The sequence below is a fragment of the Pteropus medius genome, unplaced genomic scaffold (assembly GCF_902729225.1).
Source record: "Pteropus medius unplaced genomic scaffold, Ma_sr-lr_union100, whole genome shotgun sequence".
Lineage (NCBI taxonomy): Eukaryota > Metazoa > Chordata > Mammalia > Chiroptera > Pteropodidae > Pteropus > Pteropus medius.
This window is the reverse complement of record NW_024349801.1, coordinates 28,172,473-28,195,308: the sequence shown is the minus strand read 5'-3', so window position 1 is coordinate 28,195,308 and position 22,836 is coordinate 28,172,473. Positions and strand designations below refer to the sequence as shown.

General features: G+C 38.6%; 1 protein-coding gene across 4 annotated transcripts in view; it reads left to right on the top strand.

Annotated features, from left to right (window-relative positions):
* The first annotated feature begins 8,690 nt into the window (after nt 1-8,690).
* The window catches only part of SLC71A2 (solute carrier family 71 member 2), a 92,104-nt gene continuing 77,958 nt past the window's right edge, over nt 8,691-22,836 (top strand). For 3 of the 4 annotated variants that reach the window (XM_039888486.1, XM_039888483.1, XM_039888485.1), the window contains exon 1: nt 8,691-8,817. In XM_039888486.1, the coding sequence (XP_039744420.1) occupies nt 8,722-8,817 (96 nt within the window). In that variant the 5' untranslated portion in view covers nt 8,691-8,721. The remainder of the gene's footprint in view (nt 8,818-22,836) is intronic. The other variant, XM_039888484.1, reaches the window with a different exon arrangement.

The following is a 22,836-nucleotide window of genomic DNA, read 5'->3' as shown; positions in this document are numbered from 1 at the left end:
AAATGTAAATGGATTAAATGCTCCAATCAAAAGCCATAGGGTAGCTGAATGATAAGGAAACAAGACTCTTACATATGCTGCCTACAAGGGTCTCGCCTCAGATTGAAAGACACACACAGACTGAAATTAAAGAGATTGTTAAAGATATTTCACTGTCTTGTTGATGGTATCTTTTACTGTGCAAAAGCTTTTTAGTTTGATATAGTCCCATTCATTTATTTTTGCTTTTATTTCCCTTGCCTTTGAGGTCAAATTCATAAAATCCTCTCTAAATCCAAGGTCCAGAGGCAACCAACCAAATGGGAAAATATATTTTCAAACAACACCTCCAATAAGGGGCTAATATTCAAAATATGCAAAGAACTCATACAAGTCAATAGTTTAAAAACTCTAATTAAAAAATGGGCAGAAGACCTGAATAGACACTACTCCCAAGAAGACATACAAATAGCCAACAGACATAAATAGATGCTCAACTTCACTAGTTATTAGATAAATGCAGATCAAAACCATAATGAGACACCACCTCATCTCTATTAGAATGGCTATCATCAACGCACAAGTAATAACAAGTGTTGGAGAGGTTGTGGGGGGAAAGGAACCCTCATACACTGCTGATGGGAATGTAAATTGGTACAGCCACTATGTAAAATAGTATGGAGGTTCCTCAAAAAATTAAGAATAAAATTACCATATGACCCAGCAATCCCTCTTCTGTGTATTTACCAAAAGACTTGAAAATATTTATCCATAAAGATATATGCACCCTAATGTTCATAGTATAATTATTCGTGGTGGCCAGGATACAGAAATAACTAAAGTGCCCTTCAGTAGATGATTGTATAAAGAAGATGTGGTACATATATACAAAGGAATGTTACTCAGTCATGAGAAAAGATGAAATACTGCCATCTGCAACAACGTTGATGGATCTTGAGATTATCATGCTAAGCAAAGTAAGTCAGACTGAAAAAGTTGAGAACCATATGATTTCACTCACATGTAGGATATAAAACTAAAACCAACAAATAAAATGAACAGAGATTCATGGACATGGACAACAGTAGTAGTTACCAGAAGGAAGTGGGGAGAGAAGAGGTAGGTAAAGGGGATCAAATATATGGTGATAAAAGGAAATTTACCTTTGGGTGGTAAATTGTGCACTTGAATTGTACAGTTGAAACTATATAATTTTATTAACCAATGTCACCCAAATAAATGTAATAAAAAAGAAAAAGATATTTCATTAAAATGGAAACAAACAAACAAACAAACAAACTGGGGTTGCAAGACTTATACCAGAAAAAAAAAAAATGGACTTTAAAACAAAGGCTGTATAACCAGAGACAAAGAAGTACCCAGTAATCCCACTTCTGGATATTTATCCAAAGAAACTCAAAACACTACTTCGAAGTGATGTCTTCATTTATATGTTCATTGCAGCGTTACTTACAATTGCCAAGATATGGAGGAAACCTGGGCGTCCACCAATGGGTGAATAGATAAAGAAAAGGTGGTACATATATACACTGGAATATAACTCAGCCATAAAAAGAACAAAATCTTGCCATCTGCAGCAACATGGATGGACCTAGAGGGTATTGTGCTGAATAGAGTAAGTCAGAGAAAGACAAATGCCATATGATCTCACTTATATATGGAACCTAAAGAACAAAATAAAGGAAGAAACAAACTCATATATACAGAGAACATTTTGATGGTTACTAGATGGGAGGGGGTTGGATAAGAAAGGGAAAGGAATAAAGAAGTACAAATCAGTACTTACAAAATAGTCATTTTGTTAAAGTATAGAATAGGAAATATAGTTAATAATATCATTAATAACTATATTACATGTCAGATGGGTACTAGATTTATCAGGGTGATTGGTAAGTTATATATATAAATATATATGTGTACATATAGATATAAATGTGTCTAATCACTATGTTGGACACCTGAAACTAATACAATGTTGTATATCAACTATAATGAATTTTTTTTCTTAAATTTGAAACGAACTTTCTATTAAAAAAAAGAAAAAGAAAATAAGGTTAAGATTAGGTTTAAGATTAGGGTTAAAATAAAGGTTAGGTTTTTGTTAGGGTTAAAGTTACTATTATAGGTTATGGTAGGGTTAGGCTGCGAGTAAGGGTTAAGTTTAGTGTAGGGTTAGGATTAGTAGTGAGTTTAGGTCTATAGTTAAAGTTAAGGTTAGTTTTAGAGGTTAGGTTAGGGTTTTATTTTAGCTAAATTTAATGGTTATGTTTAAGTATAGGTTTAGGGTAGTGTTAAAGGTTTAGGGTAGTGTTAAAGGTTAGTTTAGGATTTGGGATAGGGTTATGAATTAGTTTATGGTTTGTTTTAGGGTTATCATTATGGTAGGTTTGGAGGTAAGGTTATATTTGAAAGTTAAATTTAGGTTTAAGTTTAGCATCAGCATTAGGATTAGGGTTAGAGTTAGGGTTAGGGTTAAAATTGGCATTAGAAGCGAGGGCTAGGGTAAGTGTTTGTTTTAGGGTTAGGATTAATATTTAGAATTAGTGTTAGACTTAGGGATATATTTAAGGTTAATTTTTGATTTCAAGTTTTGATAAGGTATTGTTTCGACTTAGCATTTGGGTTAGGGATATATTTTGGGTTAGGTTTAGATAAGGGTTAGGGTTAAAGATAGGTTTAGGTTTATGTGTAGTTTTAGATTTAGTGTTGAAGTTAGGTATCGGGTTAGGGTTAGAGTTAGAATTAGATGTAGGGTTATAATTTGATTAGGTTGGATTTATGTTAGGAATAGAGTTAGGGTTAGAGTTAAGGTTAGGGTCAGAAAGTTAAGATTAGGTTTAGGATTAGGGTCAGGATTAAGATTCGGGTTAGATTTTGGGCTAGGGATGTTTTACTATTTGAGGTTAGAGTTAGTTTTAGCTTTGGGTTAAGGTTAGAGTTAGTGTTAGGATTATGTTTAGAGTTAGATTTAAAGGTAAAAGAGTTTGGTTTAGGAATAGGGTTATTTTTAGGCTGAGTTTAGAGTTAGGATTAAGGTTAGTGTTAGAAATGTTAGGGTTAGGTTTAGAATAGGATTACAATTAGGATAAACGTTAAGGTTAAAATTATGATTATAAAATGAAGTTAGGGTTAGGGTTATTGTAGTTTTAGGGTTAGGGTTAGGATTATTGTTTGGAGTGAGTTTAGTATAGGGTTAAGTCTGTGTTTAATTATGTAGTTTAGGTTAAGGTTTAGGTTAAGGTTAGTGATAAGAGTTATAAATAGTGTGAGGTACACCTGAAACTTACTGGATTTTTATGCCACCATAAAAAATAAATGAAAATATTAATTAATTAATTAATTAAAAATAATAATTAATGAGTGTTAGGGTTAGGATTACTGTTGAGTTAGATTTAGAATTAGGGTTAGTGTTGGTATTAGGTTTAGAATTATAAATTAGAATTATAGTTACAGTTAATTTTAGAGTAGGGTTTTAGAATTAGTATTAGGCTCAGGTTTATGGTTAATGGTAGGTTAGGTTAGGTTTAGGGTAGGGGTTAAGTTTTAGACTAGTGTTAGGGTTAGGGTAATAGTTATGGTTAGGTTTATAATTAAGATTAGGTTCAGAGGTAGGTTTAAAGTTAAAGTTAGTTTTAAGGTTAGGGTTAGTGTTAGGTTTAGGGTTAGAATTTGAATTTAAGAATTTAGGGTTAGGGTTTGGTTTAGGGTTACAATTAGGATTAGAATTAGAGAACAGTGTAAAGGGTAGATGTAAGAATAGAGTTGAAGTTAAAGTTAGAGTAGGGTTAGGTTTAGGTATGGCTTTAGGGTTAGAGTTAAGTTTAGTTTAGGGTTTGGTTTAGAAATAGGGTTAGTATAATGTTATGGTTAGATTAAAGTTAGGGTTGGGTTTTGTGTTAGGATTAGTGCTAGACTTAGGCTGAAGGTTAAAGTTACCATTATAGGTTACAGATAGGCTTAGTGGGTGAGGTAGCATTAGGTTTAGTGTAGGATAATGTTTGGGGTTAGGATTTGAGTTAAGTTTGAGGTTGAAATTAAGGTTAGGGTTTTAAGTTAAATATGGGGTTAGGGTTAAGTTTAGGGTTAGGATCGCCAAAGATTTGTGGTACTCTAGGAATGATGGGACACCGAAATCCTCCAAGGACACCAGGGTTCCCAAAGGACCCTTGGATCCACCAAGGAAATGAGGGTTCACCAGGGATATAAGGGTTCCCCCTAGGACACTTGGATTCACCAAGGACTCTAGGATCCATCAGGGACACCAGGATACAATAGGGTAAGTGGGGACCTGCAGGGACACAGGAGTCAACCAGGGACACTTGGGTCCTCCAGAGACACCTGGATCCACCAAGGACACCAGGATCCGTAAGAACACTGGGCTCTTTCAGGAACACCAGAGTCCTCCAGAGCCACCAGTAGTGAGGAAACTCAGGAACCACTAGGGACAAGGAGATCTTCCAGGGACACTGGTATCTTCCAGGGATAATGGTATCCACCAGGGATGACTGCATTTACCAAGGACACTGTGATCCACAGGAACACCAGGATCTTCCAGGGACACTTAGATCCATGAGGGAGAACATGTTCCAGTAGAAATACCAAGGTCCTCCAATAGCAGTAGATCCATTTGACACACTGGGATGCACAAGAAACACAGTGGTGTCCAAAGACACTAAGGTCCATCAGAAATACCATGATCCATCAAATACTGGGTTCACCAGATAATTCAGGATCCTCCAGGGACACTCGGATCTACCAGGAACACTGAGAACCATAATGAACACCAGAATTTTCCTGAGACAATAGGGTCTCCGAAAGATACCATGATCCTCCAGTGCCACTGTGGTTCTCTTGGGACACTCGGATTCTCCAGGGACACCAGAGGTTAACCAGGACACAGGGGTCCACCCGGAACATGGGGTCTTCCAGGGACACCTAGAACCAAAAAGGACATTGGGATTAACAGTGACACATGGATCCATCAAAAACATTGAGATGCACCAAAACACACGTATTCACCAGGGACACCTGGGTTCTCTATGGACATTTGGATCCATCACAGACACCAGTGTCACCAGGACATAGGTTTCCACTAAGGAAACTAGGATCCATAAGGGACACTGGCTCCACAAAGATACTGGGATCCACCATGGACACTGGGATCCACCATGGTCACTGGGGTCCTCCATGAACACCAAAATCTACCAAGGACAACTGGATTCATCAAGGATACCAGGGTCCACCTGGGACATTGTGATCAACCTGGAACACCAAAATACACCAGGGTTATCAGGATCTACCAGGGACACCATAGCCTAAAAGGATACCAGGATCCACCAGGGACACATGGATCAGTCAGGAACAACAAGATCCACTAGGGACTCTGCAGTCTTCCGGAGACATTTGGGTCAATAAGGAACACCAAGATCTACCAGGGACACTAGGATACACCAAGGACAGAGTTCCACTAGAGACATTGAGGGCCACAATGGTCATAGGGGTTAATCAGGAACACTGGAATTCTTTGAGGACACCATGGTCCACCAGAGAACCCAGGGTCCTCCAGTGACACTTAGATCAACCAGAGATACTGGGGATAACCAGGGATATTAGGGATACCACAGCCCTCCAGTGTCACTTGAGTCCATCAGGGACACCTGTATCAACAAAGGAAATCAGAGTGGTCCAGGTACATGTGGATTTACCAGGGACACTGGAGTTCACCAGGGACACTGGGGCCTACCAGAGACACTTGTATTCACCAGGGACACCAGGACCCGCCAGGGATACTATGGTTCTCCAGGAACAATGGTGTCTTCCAGGGAGTCTTAAATTCTTCAGGGACAATAGGGTCCTCCAGGTTTGCCAGGTTAAAATTTCACCAAGATCCACCAAGGACATGAGAATCCAACAGAAACACTGGGTTCCGCAGGGATACATGGATACATTCTACAATATACAAAGGACATTTAGGTCCTCCAAAGACACTGTTATCCTCCTAGGGCCCCAGGGTCCACCAGAAACACTGCTGTCCACAAGGGACTTCTGGCTCTACCAAGGACAACATGATCCACCTTGGACACTTGAATCCACCAAGACACTGGGTTCCGCTAGGACACTGAGGTCATCCAGGGATACTATGGTCCACCAAAGATACTAGGTTCCTCCAGGACCCTTGGATCCACCAAGGACATCAAGTTCTGCCAGGGCCTTCCAGGGCATTGAGTTCTCTCATGGACATCACAGTTTACCAGAAACAATACAGTGCTCTAGAACTCCTGGATTCACCACGAACACAATTATCTACCAGGGACACTTGAATCCACAAGAAAAACTGGATTCCACCAGGACATTTGGTCATCCAAGAACACTGGGGTTCACAAGGGACAGCAGGATCCACTAGAGACACCAGGTCCTCGGTGGACACTTGAATCCTCCAGGGACAAAATGGTCCACTAAAACCACAATAGCCCACCAGGGTTACATGCACCCAGCAGAGACACTGGGATTGATCAGGGACACCAGAATCTTTTAGGGACACTGGGGTCTCTCAGGGGGCACTGAGGTTCTTCAGGGACACTTGGATTGTCCAAGGACAATGGTGTCTTCCAGGGTGTTATGGAGATGGTTTGGAAGAAGAGTCGGATTCTGGAAATGTTTAACTAAGATGGATAAGGGAGAGGAGAAACGGCAATGCTAGCATCTCCCAACCCTGTCTCCATGGCTTTTATTCAGTTTCTCGCAATGCTGGCTTTGTAATTTCTAAATAGTTACTATCAGGTTAGTAAATAAAAGCTACAGCCAACTCCCAGATTCAGCCTCAAGGCCACTCCCGTGTTCTCAGCCATTTCTTCCCAAGTATCTTTTTTTAGTCCCTAGAGCAAGAAGTCGGGCCTGTGCAAGTCCACATCTGCTTCTGATGTCCTTGTTGCTCCAAGCACCAGGGATCCTGCCAGGACTGCAGGTGTCTCTTACAACACAGGGACAACAGGTTGCCAGGGATACCAGGATCCTCAGGGACACTGGAATTTACCAGAAACACTGGGATCCTTCAGACTCAACTAGATCCAAAAGGAACACCAAAATCTACCTGTGACATTAAATCCACCAGGGAATCCACATTCTTCCAGGGACACTGGGAACCTCAAGAGTCACCTGGGTTCTCCTGAAATCCCAGGATCCAACAGGGATGCTAGAGTCCTTCAGGGACACCAAGTTCACCAGGGATACCTGGATTTACCAGATACACCAGGGTCTACCATGGCCACGAGGGACCTCCAGGTCTGTCAGGTTGCGAAGGACATGGGATCCACCAGGGACACTATGATCCAACAGAAACACTAAGATCCACCAGGGAAACCAGGACCCATAAGGGGTATCTAGTCTCCCTCTTTGGAAGTTTAAGCCATTCATTCTATGGTTATTTTATTATGATAGCTTGAGCTAAGGCACCAAAGTTATACTAGCCCAAGGCCTGGGAGGGACCTAAGCCAGAGGATACACTATAGCAGAGCACATAAAACTCTTTAGAATTGTGCACAACATTTTTGCAACAACACTGCAAGTTGCAAATCAATAGATTGGACTTACTCCATTCTCCGATGAAGTCCACCTGGGTCTCTTTAATAAAGAGGATGATATAAGGTCTTCAGGGTTTCAAGGTATTTGACTTATTTCAAGGAGGCATTGAATGCTCAAACATTTAATGGGAAAAATATAGTGATTACATTTGTACCCCAGGTGGGTCCTGTTACCCTAGCTTTATGACTAGCTAGCCAGTCACCCGACTAGCTTCTTTTTTGACGGTAGGTTTGGCATCTGTGAAATGAGATGTATCTTGCCAGTCAGTCAGTAATCATATCTACGGAGCCAGAATTAGTGTTAGCTGATTTCCGTACATCCTCACCTTACCCAAAGTATGCTACTGTCCCCATTTTACAGATGAGGGTAGTGATTTTGAGTAATCAGTTCACTTTCACCATGTTGGTACCGTAGCTCTGGACTGTAACAGAAATCAGCATGTTTCCTAAGGCTGCCCTTCCCACGCATCCCACAGCCCAGGCAAGCTCTCCTTGAGCTTCTCTCCAGATTTTGGCGAGGAACAGAATATCATATAGTGCATCGGCACTTCCACAGTTCAGGATTCCAGAAGGGAGGGTGGGGAAGAGGGGGCTCTCTTTACACGTCAGAACGTTCCCACATATATACTTGACAGAAACATCAGGAATCATTTGTTTGGCGGTTTGGCGCCAAACCATTACCAGAGTTGCTGCCACTGCCAAAACTCCTCATATCTAAGACTACGGGTTCGCCAACTCTTCTCTATTTCACTAAGAAAAAAAGGGGGATCCGGACCCTTGGAAATGACGTACTTCCGGCGCCCTGAGAAGCCCTCTCGCCACGCCTGCGAGCAGGAGTGGAGGCTGGGTCTGAGGTGGGCGGGGCGCTGCTGTAGGCTTTCCGGTGCTGTCCCAGCGCTCGAGGAGTGGGAGGTCCCGCCTCCTGATCGCCGGGCACCACTCGCAGACGCCGCCGGTAGCTGGGACTGGACACATTCGCAGCTGCTCTCTTCTCCTCGTCCCCTCCCCGCTTCGTCCTCGGTCCCCCGACCCGCAGGCCGTTGCGGGCCGCGGAGCCCATGAGGGCGTGGATCCCGCCGCCGCTTCTGCGGCGTCGCGGTTGTCGCAAAGTTCCCCTAGGCGGCGCGGGCAGGGCCGCAGCATGAGCGCAGAGCCGGAGGAGAAGGCGGCATTGGAGCCCGAGGCCGGAGCCATGCCAGAGAAGCGCGCGGGCTCGCAGGCCGCGGGCGGCAGCTCGGTGAGCACGGGCGGGGGTCCGGCGGCGTTGTTCAGCTCGAGGCTCTTAGTCAAGGGAGGTTGGGTGGGGTCGCGGTTAGAATCCGAGGCAGCCTCGGAGCGGTGCCCGGACTCGCCTCCGGGGATAGGGGAGACGCTGACCGTGCGCGTCGGCTCTGGGTAGTCTCCGGCTCTTGGAAGCCTGTCATTTTCTGAGTGAGCCTTCCGAATTCATCACTAGGCTTTTCTAGCGCCGCTCATCGCTAGACAAACTAAGTGGTTTGGTTGTTTCAACAGGCGCCAAACTCGGGACCATGAGTATAAGCAATTTGTTCTCTCAGAATTTGTCATTCATGAGACAGTCGCTGCCATTTTCGCGGTTCAATTTCTGGCCAAGCCTATTTAGAAGATGTGTGGGGCGCCTTTAGAACCGGCGTTCGGACCTCGAACGGGAAGTTGGCGGTAGAGGCTGGGTAACGCCTCCCTCCCTGTTAGGTCCTCGTTTTCTAAGCGGTCACAGGCGCGGTTGGGGAATAGGATTTCAGAGGAAGCTGCGGGTCCCAGGGTCCGGCTGAGGAGCATGTTCAGGCCGATCTCTTTTTCCAGTCTGAAGCCCTAGTTTAATTAGCCTGGATTCGGCAGAACAGGTTTTGTCAGTGGCCCTGTGGTTTCTTATGGTGAAACTCTAAGCATGAGTGTCATTTCTTCAAGACCTTTTTCTATGTGTGTGTCTATTTAGGACAGGAAATATAGAAACGTGACAAAGACTAGAAACTCTAACACCAGGCAAACGTTTCTCCAAAGAAAATAGAAATTTTAGGGAAATTAAATATATGCAGTCAAGCTTCAAACTTTTAGCTTACATATCTAAATTTGCTTTCAAAGAATGCTAATTGATTATATTTGGTGATGTGAGTCTCATTAGTAGAATTCGGAGGACAAGTAAAGTAGGAGTCATAGAAGAAATGGAGCCAGCAGAGCTGGTTTCTATTCCTCTGGTTCTACCAGAGCCAGTGTGCACCAGGCAGGGTACTGACACAGCCTTGCCACTCAATACCTAATTTGTAAAAAGAGGGCTAGGTAACGTTGAAGTCCCCTCCCTGCCCAAGTGACTTCTGTTTTTTGAAAAAACACTTGGGGTCCTTATTTCAAAGATAAGATTTCTGGAAAGTGGGAAATTTATCTTGGTAGGGGGAGGAATAGTCTATAAAATTAGTTTTTATTGTTTTATTTCTGATTATGTAAAAGTAGACTTGACATCTTCCTGCCCCCTAAACAAAACCAAATTGCCAGCTCTTCCTTTTTTGAATTGATGGGCAGTAATCACTAACCAATGGCCAAGCTAGTAACCTGAGCAGTAGCCTCCTTCACCCCTTCTCATACCTACAACGTTCAACATGTTACTAAGTCTAGCTAAGTTTACCAGGTAAAGATTAAGGTTTTATCCTCTCCTCTGCATTCTTGTGGTTCAGTTCCTCAGCATATTTGACCTAGTTTTTGACCTCTCTTGAGACTTGCTTTCCTCACCATCAGTCTGCCCTCCACAGTGTGTATTAGTGTGATCTAACATGTAAATATGATTATTACTGCTGTCTTTAATTTTTTCCATTGGCATCCCTTGGCTTACAGGATAGGAAATAACCTGGCAGGTTAAAGCATTATAGCATAGTGATTAGATGAACATGCTTGGAATCCCAGTTTCCACCTTTTATTACCTGTATAACTTTGCACAAATTAATAATAGTGTTTACCTCAGAGGATCGTGAAGGTTACTGCAACCTGGCATCTAGTAAGTCCTCAATAAATATTAAGTGTTATTCTTATTTCTCAATATTTTTGGCATGAATGATTGTTCAATGTATAGGTGATCCCTGACTGACGGAAGTATTCAGTTCTTCCCCATTTACTAATCTATACAGGAAGTAGAACACCACCTAAAAATTAAAATTGTGCATTTTATATGCTTAGAGTAGGAACTTTTGAGGGATGTGTACTCGAAGAAACCTAGACAGTTTATTCCCGAATTCCTTTTGTGGATTCTGATGCTAATTTGGGCACAAGTAGATTTCCTGCCCAATCTTACCTTGTCTCTGAAGGTGCATAAAATTAGTATTAATAAAATGCATATGAATACTGAAAATGAGTTTTACTGGTATTTGCTGTTCTTAGGGAGATGACTAGCATGAGCAAATGGCAGAGTCCAGTCACTGGTGCTAGCTATCTGGAATATATGTGAAAGCAGTGAACATCTTTAGTCTTATATGTTTATGTCATATGCCAGTACCCCCAAATTATACATCTTTTCTTCTTGCAGTTTCTGTGTCTTACCACTTCTAGGTGCTATTTTGTAGAGCTCAGGACTAGATTTTATTTTAATGTGTTGGAATTTCCTTATAGCTTGATTTCATGGTTTCAGGTTCTTTGATGCTACTAATAATCTAGGAGAGGACTGCTCATGTACAGGGCTGACAACTTTTTTCTACTTTGTTTGACAAAGAGATGTATTGACCTGAATAATAGAAGGGAAAAGGTATTATCTTCTAGAAAGGGGAAATGTAAATTAATATTTTATGTGATGCAACGTATGGATGGGAGTTCTTTTTTTGTATAAAGATAACCAATTATTGCATAATTTTTCGAAGACTTTTTTTAGTCACCGAATTGCTTTTGTAGCTTTGTCAAAATTCAGTTATTCATATATGTGTCAGTCTATTCTGGATTCTCTATTATGTTTCATTGATCTGTTTATCTTTTATATCAGTACCACTCAATCTCCATTATTGGAGGTTCATAATAAGACCTAAAATAAGTAGAGCTAGTTCTACAACCTTGATTTTTCTTAAAATTGTTTAGGCTATTCTAGGTCCTTTGCATTTTAGAATTATAGAATCAGCTTATCAATTTCTACAAAAAAAAGCCTTCTGGTATTTTCAATGGAATTCTGTTGACCCTGAAGATCAGTTTGGAAAGAATTGAAAACAATATTGAGTCTTGTGATCCATGGACGAGGTAGCTCTCATTTATTCTAGATCTTTAATTTCTCTTACCTGTGTTTTATAATTTTCATTGTGCAGTTCTTTCACATCATTTGTCAGATTATTCTCTATTTCATATTTCTTGATTTTGTTATACATGTAATAGCAATGTAATATAAATGTAAGTTCTTTAAAAAATTAAATTCACAATTGTTTGTTGCCAATATATGGAGATATAGTAGATTTAGGATATATTTTTAATTGCCATGTAATACATGTAACAAAGTTTACCATTTTAACCGGTTTTAAGTGTACAATTCATTAGTGTTAAGTATATTCACATTGTTGTACAACCAATTTCCAGAACTTTTTCATCTCGTAAAACTGAAACTGTATCTGTTAAACAGCTACCCCCAATTTACCCCATCCCCAATCCCATAGTAACCACCATTCTGCTTTCAGTTTCTGAGGCTGACTACTCTAGATACCTTATATAAGTGAAATCATATACTCTTTGTCTTTTCGTGACTGGTTTATTTCACTTAGACATGATATCATCTAGTTGTTGATATATTTTTTCTTCAAGGCATATTTGGCATGTGTCAAAATTGCATTCATTTTTGATTGAATATTTCATTTTATATGCCTCATTTTTCCCCCCTTTATCTGTTGATTAGCACTTGGGTTGCTTCTGTCTTTTGGCTATTGTGAATAATGCTGCTGGCACATGAGCGTACAGTTATCTCTTTGAGAACCTACTTTCAATTCTTTTGTATATCTATCCAGAAATGGAATTGTGGGATCACTGGGTAATTCTAGTTTTAATTATTTGAGGAACTACCATACCATTTCCCATAACTGCTGTACCATTTTACATTCCCATAGTGCACAGAGTTCTAATTTCTCCACATCCTCATCAGCCTTGTTATTTTCTGTTGTTTTGTTTTTGTTCTGGAAAGTACCCATCCTGGTAGGTATGAGGTATCTTGTGGTTTTGATTTTGCAGTCATCTAATAATTAGTGATGTTGAGCATCTTTCATATATTTGTTGGCCATTTATATATCTTTTTTGGAGAAATGTCTATTCAAGTCTTTCGCCCATTTTAAATGGGGTTATTGGGTTTTTTGTAGTTGAGTTGTAAAAGTTCCTTATATATTCTGGATATTAGCTTCTTATCAAATACATGCTTTACAAATGTTTTCTCTACAGGTGGCTTTTCACTCTGTTGACTGTGTCCTTTAATGCACAGAAGTTTTAAATTTTCATAAAGTCTAATTTAAAGTTCGTAATTTTTATGAAGGCAATATCTGCTTTTTCTTTTGTTGTTTATAGTTTTGGAGTCATGTCAAAGAATCTATAACTAAATCCAAGATTTACCTCTGTTTTTTCTTCTAGGAGTTTTATGGCTTTAGCTGAGGTTATTCATCCATTTTGAGTTAATTTTTGTATATGGTTTTAGATAGGGTTCTAACTTCATTCTTTATATGTGGAAATTCAGTTGTCTCAGCACTGTTTTTTAAAGAGACTGTTCTTTCTCTCATTGAATGGATTTGGCACTATAGCCAAAAATCAGTTGGACACTCATATATGGGTTTATATGTGGACTCTGAATTCTATTCAGTTGGTGTATATGACAGCCTCTCTCTCTTTTGCTTCCATATTGTCAAGTCACTGATGTTTACTGGGTACTGTGATCTTTGAATTCAGGAACATGTGTGGGACAAATGGGAGTAACTTTCAACCTTATCTTTTTCCAGTTGACAGCAGATGACCTGATTGGCAAATGCCATATGCTCTATTTCGTCTGAACTTTTCAGATCATGTTGAGAAAGCAGGTGTGTGGGTTGGTAGAGACTGTCATTTTGCTCAGGTACACACTGGCCAAGTTAGTCTCCTCAGTATGGGGAAAGGGATGGATGAGTGAGTAAATAAAGGTCTGCACTTTACTTTGATTGAGGATCTGTCTACAGTTGACTCCTGTTATCTCTTGCTCAGGTTGCTGCAGGTAGGCTACCTGCCATATGTATATATCTGTGCTAATTCTATTTATGGAGAAATTTGGACTCTCTAAGAAAAGTACTGTAAGTAATACAATGGTTAATACTCTGGAGGTATATGACTCTGGATGGAATACCAGCTCAGGCAGTTACTTACCATTTGAGTTGGGCAAGTTACTCAAGGTGCCTGAGTTTTGACATCTACTAAAATGGAGATAGTAATAGTTCCTGTCTCAAAAGATTGTAGTGAGGATGAAATGATATGTGCTTTAATCAGTGAGTGGCATGGTATCTGTTGCTGCTGTTATAGGATAATTTTTGCCTGTGTATAGCTCAGGATTCTTTGTATCAGACTGTCCTTGTCCTTCAGAGTGTTTATTTCCATTTTTTTACATTCCATGAAATGGAAGCAGAGATGGGTTCTTTTATTGCTACCATTGTCTCTAGCTTATTACTGACATATAATAGAGCTCAACAAATATCTTGAATGAATTAATCAGTTGGAATTGAATATTTCCATTCTTAAAAAATGATGATAGAGATAGGAATATTTTAAAAATAGTTCTCAGTGTTTTGGTTTGCTTTAAGTTGGGTGGTGGTTGATAAATTAAGAGTATGAAAGTTGAGTGAAAAGCAGTTATTTTAGAAATATTTAATGAATGCTTAGTCTGTCCAACATGATAGCCATCTCATTTATCCAACTGTTTAATGTTGTGCTGAGAAAAATTTTATAATTTTTGTGGAAAAGTTATTTATCTGGAGAAATACACATAAAATTATTTTTCCTACTTTCATTCTAAGATTAGGAGGAAGAAAAGCAAACCCTTTAGGTGAAGTCATTTATTTGATTTTTAAAAACATTTTATTTTTGATGGAACATTTCACTAACCAGATACATATAAATGATGTAGGTAAAAAGTAGCAAATGTGTACATTATTAATATAATGAGAGCTTATAGTGAAACATACTTTTCATATATGTCTTTCTGTGGACTCAATCTTGTGGCAGCACTTTCCAACTATGGAGTACTAGTTTTCAATTAGGACATATTTTAAAATAATTTCTTTTTCTGCTTAGAAATACAATAGAACCATCAGTTTATACAGTTATAGTCTTGGTTCCTTAGCATACTCATAAAATTCAAATATTTCATTTTTAATTATGCTAGCATTGTGCATGATGTAATGATGTATTTGATGATAAGGGGATCTATTATTGCACATAATAGGAAGTCTAGGGCTAGTGTACTTGGTGTAGCAGTTTGATATCACAAAGGACTTGGTGGGCTAATTACATTCATAGCCTCTGCTCTTCTCAGTATACTGGCTTTGGTCTTTAGGATTGGTCATTATCAACCATCTTAAGACCACAAGGGGTCTTAAGATGGTTGATAATGCTGAGTATCATCGGTAAACAACAGTGCCCCCAAGTAGGAAACAATGTTTTGTTCCCAGAAGAGTGAAGAAAGATCCATAAACCTTCTCACTTATTTCCCCTCATATTTCATTGACCGTATTTGGGCCATGTGGCTCATTCCTAACTTAGATCATCGAATTATTGTCAGTTTGCCTAGTCAGAATTCAACTCCTGGGCCTGAAGAGCTCTCTAGCCTGCCGTCTCAAGGAGGTGTGACTACTCTGCCCAGGCACACAGTTGCTGAAACATGAACACAATTGGAAATTTGTTAGCACATATCTCTTGGGCAGTATGGGAAGTCAACCTTTTCTGCTACAAAAATCTATTATCTGCTGAGTTCAGAGTACATTTAGAGAAATACTGTGCGATACCTACATTTGAGGGGTGTTGTGTAGTATAGGAGGAAGATTTGTGTTAAATGGTTACAGGGATGTAGTAGGGAAGTACTTGCCTCTGCACAGGGAAGACAAGGACTGTCAGTAGCTTCTCAGATATTGGTATATTAAGTTATTGATATTTAATGAACTCTCCTTTGTACGCCATTTATTTATATTAGCAAACTATTTTCTCTAAAGAACCTAACAGTAAATAATTTAGGCTTGGCAGCCATATAGTCTCTTGTAGCTACTCACCTCTGCCAGTATAATACAAAAATAGCCATAGATGTACATAAATGAATGAGCTTTGTTAAGTTTCCGTAAAACTGTTTGCAAAAATTGGCAGTGGATTTGGGCTGTTCACTGTAGTTTGCCAACCCCTGCTCTAATATTAATGGCACTTAGTTTTTCCACTACTCTTTCCTTTTCTTCCTTCAGATATTTTGTAGTCTTAATCACTTACTTTTTAAATAAGGGTTTTTTATTTTACTGAGGTGACATTGGTTAATAAAATTATATAGGTTTCAGGTGTACAATTCAATAATACATCATTCATATATTGCATTGTGTTCACCACCCAAAGTCAAATCTCCTTCCATCACCATATATTTGACCCCCTTTACCCTGTTTTCTTCCTACCTCTCCTTCCCACTAAACTGTTGTCTGTGTCTGAGTTTTTGTTTGTCTTGTTCGTTTGTTGCTTTCGGTTTTATATCCCACATGTGAGTGAAATCATATGATTCTCAACTTTTTCTGTGTGACTTATTTTGTTTTGGCATGATAATCTCAGGATCTATCCATGTTGTCACAAATGGCAGTTATTTCATCTTTTCTTATGATTAATATTCCATTATATATATATATTTACTCCATCTTCTTTATCCAAGCACCTATCAAAAGGCACTTAGGTTGTTTCCATGTCTTGGCCACCATGAATAATGCTGCAGTGAACATTGATGCATATATCTTTATGGATAAATGTTTTCAGATTTTTAGAGTAGATACCTAGAAGAGAGATTGCTGGGTCATATGATAATTCCATTAAATTAGGTTTATTTTAGAATAGTTTTAATTTATAGAAAAATTGCAAAGGTAGTATAGTTTTCATATACCTCACACCTATTTCCTCCTAGTAACATCTTAGGTTAGTATAGTATATTAGTATGTATACATTATTATCAACTAAAGCCCATACTTTATTCAGGTTTTCTTGGTTTTTACTGAATGCCTTTTTTTCTGTTCCAGTATTTCATTACATTCACTTGTCATGTCTCCTGAAGTTCTGCTGCATTGTGATAATTTCTCTGGTTTTCCTTGTTTTTGATGACCTTCACAATTTTGACAAGTACTAGTTAGGAATTTGGTGAATGTCCATTAATTGGGATTCACCATTTGTTTTCTTCATTATTAAAGTGGGATTATGGGTTTTGGGGAGGAAGCCCACAGAATTGAAGAACAATTTTCATTACATCATATAAAGGATACAGATGGTAATCTTCTGTCTGAGGTTAGTGTTTGTCAGGTTCCCCACTGTAAAGTTACTTTTTCCTTTTTTTATTCTGTACTCTGGAAGGGAGTCACTATGTGCAGCTTATATTTAAGAAATGAGAAGTTACACTCCATCTCCTTGAGGGCTGAGTATCTACATAAATTATTTGGAATTCCTATGCTCAGATTTGTTCGTTCTCTTCTGATTGTTTATTAAACGGTTTTATTTGTATAGACTCAAATACTTACTTTATAATTGGGGTTATAATCCAATACCGTTTATTTATTTCATTGTTCATATTGTTCCAGGTTTGGCCATTGAGAGCTCTTTGACATACCTCCCCCCTCCGTTTTTTTGTGTACTTAATATTCTGGCACTACGAAATGTTCAAGCTCCTCTTGTATATTTCCTGCCCCAATTGTAGAATTGACTTTCTCCTAGGAACCCTGGTTCCTTTTATTTGAAACCAAGGCCTAGACACTAGATGCTTATTGCTGTTGGGCTACCACAGTGTCGTTGCTTTTAGCCCCTCTCAGCTGACAAAGCAAGGAAATATATGTGTGTATACTAGCCCATGTATATATATATACATCTGTAAATATTTCTATATGTGACCACCTGTATCTTTATGAAGTTGAGTTCATGATGACATCTCCAACTCTGATTCGTTATTACATCGCTCATTCTAGCTTCCTCCCCTTGTTTATATATAACCTTCCACTCCAGCAGTGAGAAAACTGATCCCCACCATTTGCCACCATTTACTTAATTGTTCAATTCCAAAATATATGTAAAGTGGTTTCAAAATTGTTACCTCTACCCTTGTGGGGAACAACCTTATCAATTAGAGTATAGTGCTTACAGACTCCACTAATTCCTAATGTTACTTAGATCACCAACTTTTACCTGCCTTTGTCAATGAAATTGATTCATACATTTGTAATAAGTTAGCTTCTCTGTCACATTCTACATTCTGTGCTGGGATTCCCTGACCTCCTAAACATTTTTTTTTTTTTAATTAGCATTTAGTAAGGTTCACTCTGTGTGCTCTGAAGGCCTATGAGTTTTGACAAAGGCATAATGTCATTTATCTACCATTACAGTATCATACAGAATAGTTTTGCTGCCTGAAAAAGTCCCCTGTGCTTTCACCTATTTAACCCTACCCCTTCAACTTTGCATTTTTTAATGATTTATTGAGCATCTTTTCATATGCTTATTTGCCATCTGTATATCATCTTTGCTTAGGAGTTTGTTCAGATCCTCCCATCCATTGTTTTACAATTAGGAGATTTATTAACTTATTTAACAAGAAATCTAGAGGAAAGACAGTTCCAAGATTAGTTCATTTAGCAGTTAAACAGTGTTGTCAAGGACCAAGGTGCTTTTTAAAAAATAAATAGATAAATTTATTGGCATGACATTGGTTAATAACATTATATAATTTTCAAGTGTACAGTTCTATAACTTATCTATATATTGCATTGTGTGCTCACTGCCCAAAGTCTAGTCTTTGTCCGTGACCGTATATTTGACCCTCTTTACCCTCTTCATCCTCGCCCCACTCCGTCCACCCCTCTGGTAACCACCATATTGTTGTCTGTGAGTTTGTTTTGTTTGTTCACTTGTTGCTTTCTGTTTTATATACCACAGAGGAGTGAAATCATATTGTTCTTGTCCTTTTCCAACTGACTTATTTCACTTAGCATAATAGTTTTGGGATCCATCCATGTTGACACATATTATAGTATTTATTCTTCTTATGACTGAGTAGTTTTCCATTGTATATATGTACCACATCTTCTTTATCCAGTCATCCACTGAAGGACACTTAGGTTGTTTCCATGTCTTGGCTACCATGAAAAATGCTGCAATGAACATAGGGATACATATGTCTTTACAAATAAACGTTTTTAAATTTTTCTAGTAGATACCCAGAAGAGGGGTTGCTGGGTCATATTGTAGCTCTATTCCTAATTTTGCTGAATTCATTTATTAGCTTTATTAGGTGTGTGTCTGTGTATGTAACTTTCAGGTTTTCTATATATAAGTTTGAATGCCTTTTATTCCTTTTCCTTCTCTAATTACTCTGGCTGGTACTTCTGATACTGTGTTGTATAGAAGTGGTGAAAGCAGGTATTCTTTTTTTCTTCCTGGTCTAAGAGGAAAAGCTTCTTCAGCCTTTCACTATTGTGATGTTAGGTGTAGATTTTTCATATTTGGCCTTTATTATAATGAAATATGTAGTTACCTTTTATCTTAGTTTTTGGATTTTTTTTTTTTTATCATGGAAGTGTGTCGATTTTGTCATATGCTCTTTCTGTATCAAGTGAGATGATTATGCAGGGGTTTTTCACCCCTTAATTTCAATGTGGCATTCCATTGATTGATTTTCATATGTGAATTGTTGTTACATTTTAGGAATAAATTTCAATTAGTCATGGTGTATAACCCTTTTACTATACTGCCGAATTCAATTTGCTAGTATTTTGTTAAGGATTTTTGCATCAATAGTATTGATACAGGACAAGGCAAATTTCCCCAAGTGACGAGGAGACCAAGCCCTGTACCAAGAGAAGAGGATCCTTTGGTTGAGAGTGAAGAAAGAATTCAACATACATGCCAAAGTTAGAGTCAAAAAGAAAGTTTATTAGAAAAGGGGTAACACTCTACAGACAGAGTGGGATCTTCTCTCAGAGAGTGAGAGGAAGGGACCAAGAGAGGCTTGGAAAGATACTGAGTTGCGGGGGTAGTGAGTGTTCAGAGAATTCAGTTTATATATCATTCTTTAGTTCCTGTGAGTTATTGTTTAAAAGACTTTGTTAACCCATTTCCTTTGATATGGACTTACAGCGAGGAAGGGGAAGAGTATGTAGCCTGAAAAGGTTGGAATATGTAGAGTGAAAGGCGTGCTGGCAGTTCCCAGCCTTTAATTCATAGGTTCCCCATGGTTTTAACAATAGGGAATGACTCTTGGTTCCTATTTCCCCTTCACTGGTGTGGAGAATGGGCTGTTAGCAATCCCAGTACAAATCTTCCTTTCTTCTGAAGGTGTCCTCCTGGCCTGGCTGCAGGGCTGATCAGCACATTGCATTCTCTGAATGTGGCTTAATTAATATTTTAATTCACTTGCCTCCTCCCTACATTAGTATGAAGCTTTTTCTTGTAGTACCTTTGTCTGGCTTTGGTATAGGTAATGATTACTTCATAGAATTAGTTAGGAAGTGTTGCCTCCAATTGTTTTTGAAAAGAATTTAGGAGGGATTGGTGTTCTTTAAATGTTTGGTAGAATTTACCAGTGAAGTCATCATGTCCAGGGCCTTTATTTGTCAGAAAGTTTGATCACTGATTCAATCTCCTTACTAGTTCTACGTTTATTCAAATGTTCTATTTTTTCATGATTCAGTCTTAGTTGATTGTGTATTTGTAGGAATTTGTCCATTTCATCTAGTTCATCCATTCTGTTGACTTACAGTTGCCCACAATTGCCTATATAACCCCTCTTTTTAAAATTTTTTATTTTATTTATTTATTTATTTATTTACTTATTTATTTATTTATTTATTTATTTTACGATTTTAGTCATTTAAGTCTTATTTTTTTGGTTAGTTTCACTAAAGATTTATCATTTTTTGATATTTTCGTAAAATTATCTTTTGATTTTGGTGTTCCTTTGTTGCTTTTTTATTCTGTATTGGGCATTTATTTCTGTTCTAATCTTTATTTTTTCTTGCTTTGTGTTTAGTTTGTTCTTTTCTAGTTTCTTCTCACTTCTAGTGAGAAGTTAAATTGTTGATTTCAGATCCTCTTGTAATTAGGCATTTACAACTATAAATTTACCTCTAAACACTGCTTTAGCTGCTTTCAGCAGCTATGTTGTGTTTTATAAAGTTTTGTAACTTTTCTTGTGATTTTTTTTCTTTGACCCATGGTTATTTAGGAGTATGTTTTTTAATATCCACATATTGGTGAATTTTCCAAATTTCCTATGTTACTGATTTCTAGTTTCATTACATTATGGTCAAGAACATGGTTTGTATGATTTCAGTCCTTTTAAATGTATTCAGATTTGTTTTATGGTCTTTCCATGTGCACACAAGAATGTGTGTTCTGCTGTAGTTGAGTAGAGTCTTCAATAAATGTCTATAAGATCTAGTTATATAAATGTCTATAAATGTTACTGAAATCTTATGTTTCCTTGTTGAGTATCTAATTATTCTATCCATTATTGAAAGTGGGTATTGAAGTCTTCAGCAATTACTGATGACTTGTATATTTGCTTTATTTTTAAAGGGTATTGGTGCCAGTGGGTGAGGGACAATGAATAATTCAGTATTGTGTAATATAAATACATTTGATATTGACAGTAAGAAGGGCCTATAATCACTATGAAAGATTATCCTCTCAGTGAAAAAAGGAGCAAACAATTCATACAAAAACATTAATTCCTAATAACCATAGGAAAGAAGCTTAACTTCACTTGTAATCAAGGAAACACAAAATAAAATGAGCTCCCATAGATGTGTAAGCCAATTTCTTACAATAAGATTCTTAATATAAAAAAATATATGTTTTGACAGTCTTTTTAAAGCTTTTTTTTTTTTACTTAGATTTCGTTATAAGTCTTCCCCCATATTCATCACCCTGCTTCAACAATTGGAAACACACAAGGCCAGTCTTATTTTACCTGCATTTTCTATAAACTGGTCATTAAGAACCAGCTGAATTGAATCCAAGCTTTTTGATTTTGGCAAAAATACTTTATAAGTGGCGTTATTGAAGAAGGACCTGGTACAAGGTCTGGAAAAACTGATACGAAGGATGTGTGACATAAAAGAACCATGTCGGGGTAGAATATAGGGTTAATTCAAGCATAGCCCTGTTGCGGGATTCTCAACTAGAGAGACAGGACACCAAGACTATAAGCAGGAAGCAGCATTGGATTATGCAGACATTGGACAATATCTCCGACTGCTAGGCCCTCTGCATGGTTATGGACCTTTCTCCAGCTTGAGGTCCATCGCTAACACGCCCGGGTTCCCCTAATTTTCAGGCTCTTGGCAAGATTGGCTGCTCTCAGATTTAACCTATATGTACCCCATCCAATATTGGAATCCCTGATGAGTGCAGAGTGTAGTGTTTAGGGCACACCTTTCGGGTGAAGCCGGTGGCAATGTTGGACCCTATCCTGTACCTTTACATGCAATGAGTACAAGGTGAAGAAGAAGTGGGGAGACTGGTGCCACATATGTGGAGTAAGAGGAGAAGAAAAAGAGTCTTTAGGGGTGCCATCCTGATGAGACGTTGTCCTCAGGTTTCTGCAGCGTGTAGATTGGTCAGCTTTTGGTGTGACCAAAGTGGGGCTGATGTCTTACCCTTGGTCCGTTGATGCAGTTGGTGTTTCCTTTTGGAGGGTTGCTTTGAGGGGCTCAGAAGAGTCTGGAACACATTCCCACTTTGCAGCTGCGGGTTTAAGTCTGCTGTGATATATCCAGGTCGTTATTTCAGCAACTTTAACTGCAGTGGAGGTAGACAAAATGACAGTAAAGGGGCCTTTCCACAAGGGTTTTAGGGAATGAATGTTCTACTCCTTTACCCAGACAGAGTCTTCTGGCTTAAAGGAATGAACTTCAGTGGTTACACTGACAACCTTTTTCTAACCTATTGGTTGAGAGTCTGGAAGGTGGTCTTCTAACCTATTGGTCTGGAAGGTGGTCTTTAAGGCCTGAGGCTGTTGTCTCAGAGTCAATTCACCTGTTTCTTTGAGGTCTCTTTGTAGTCCTTT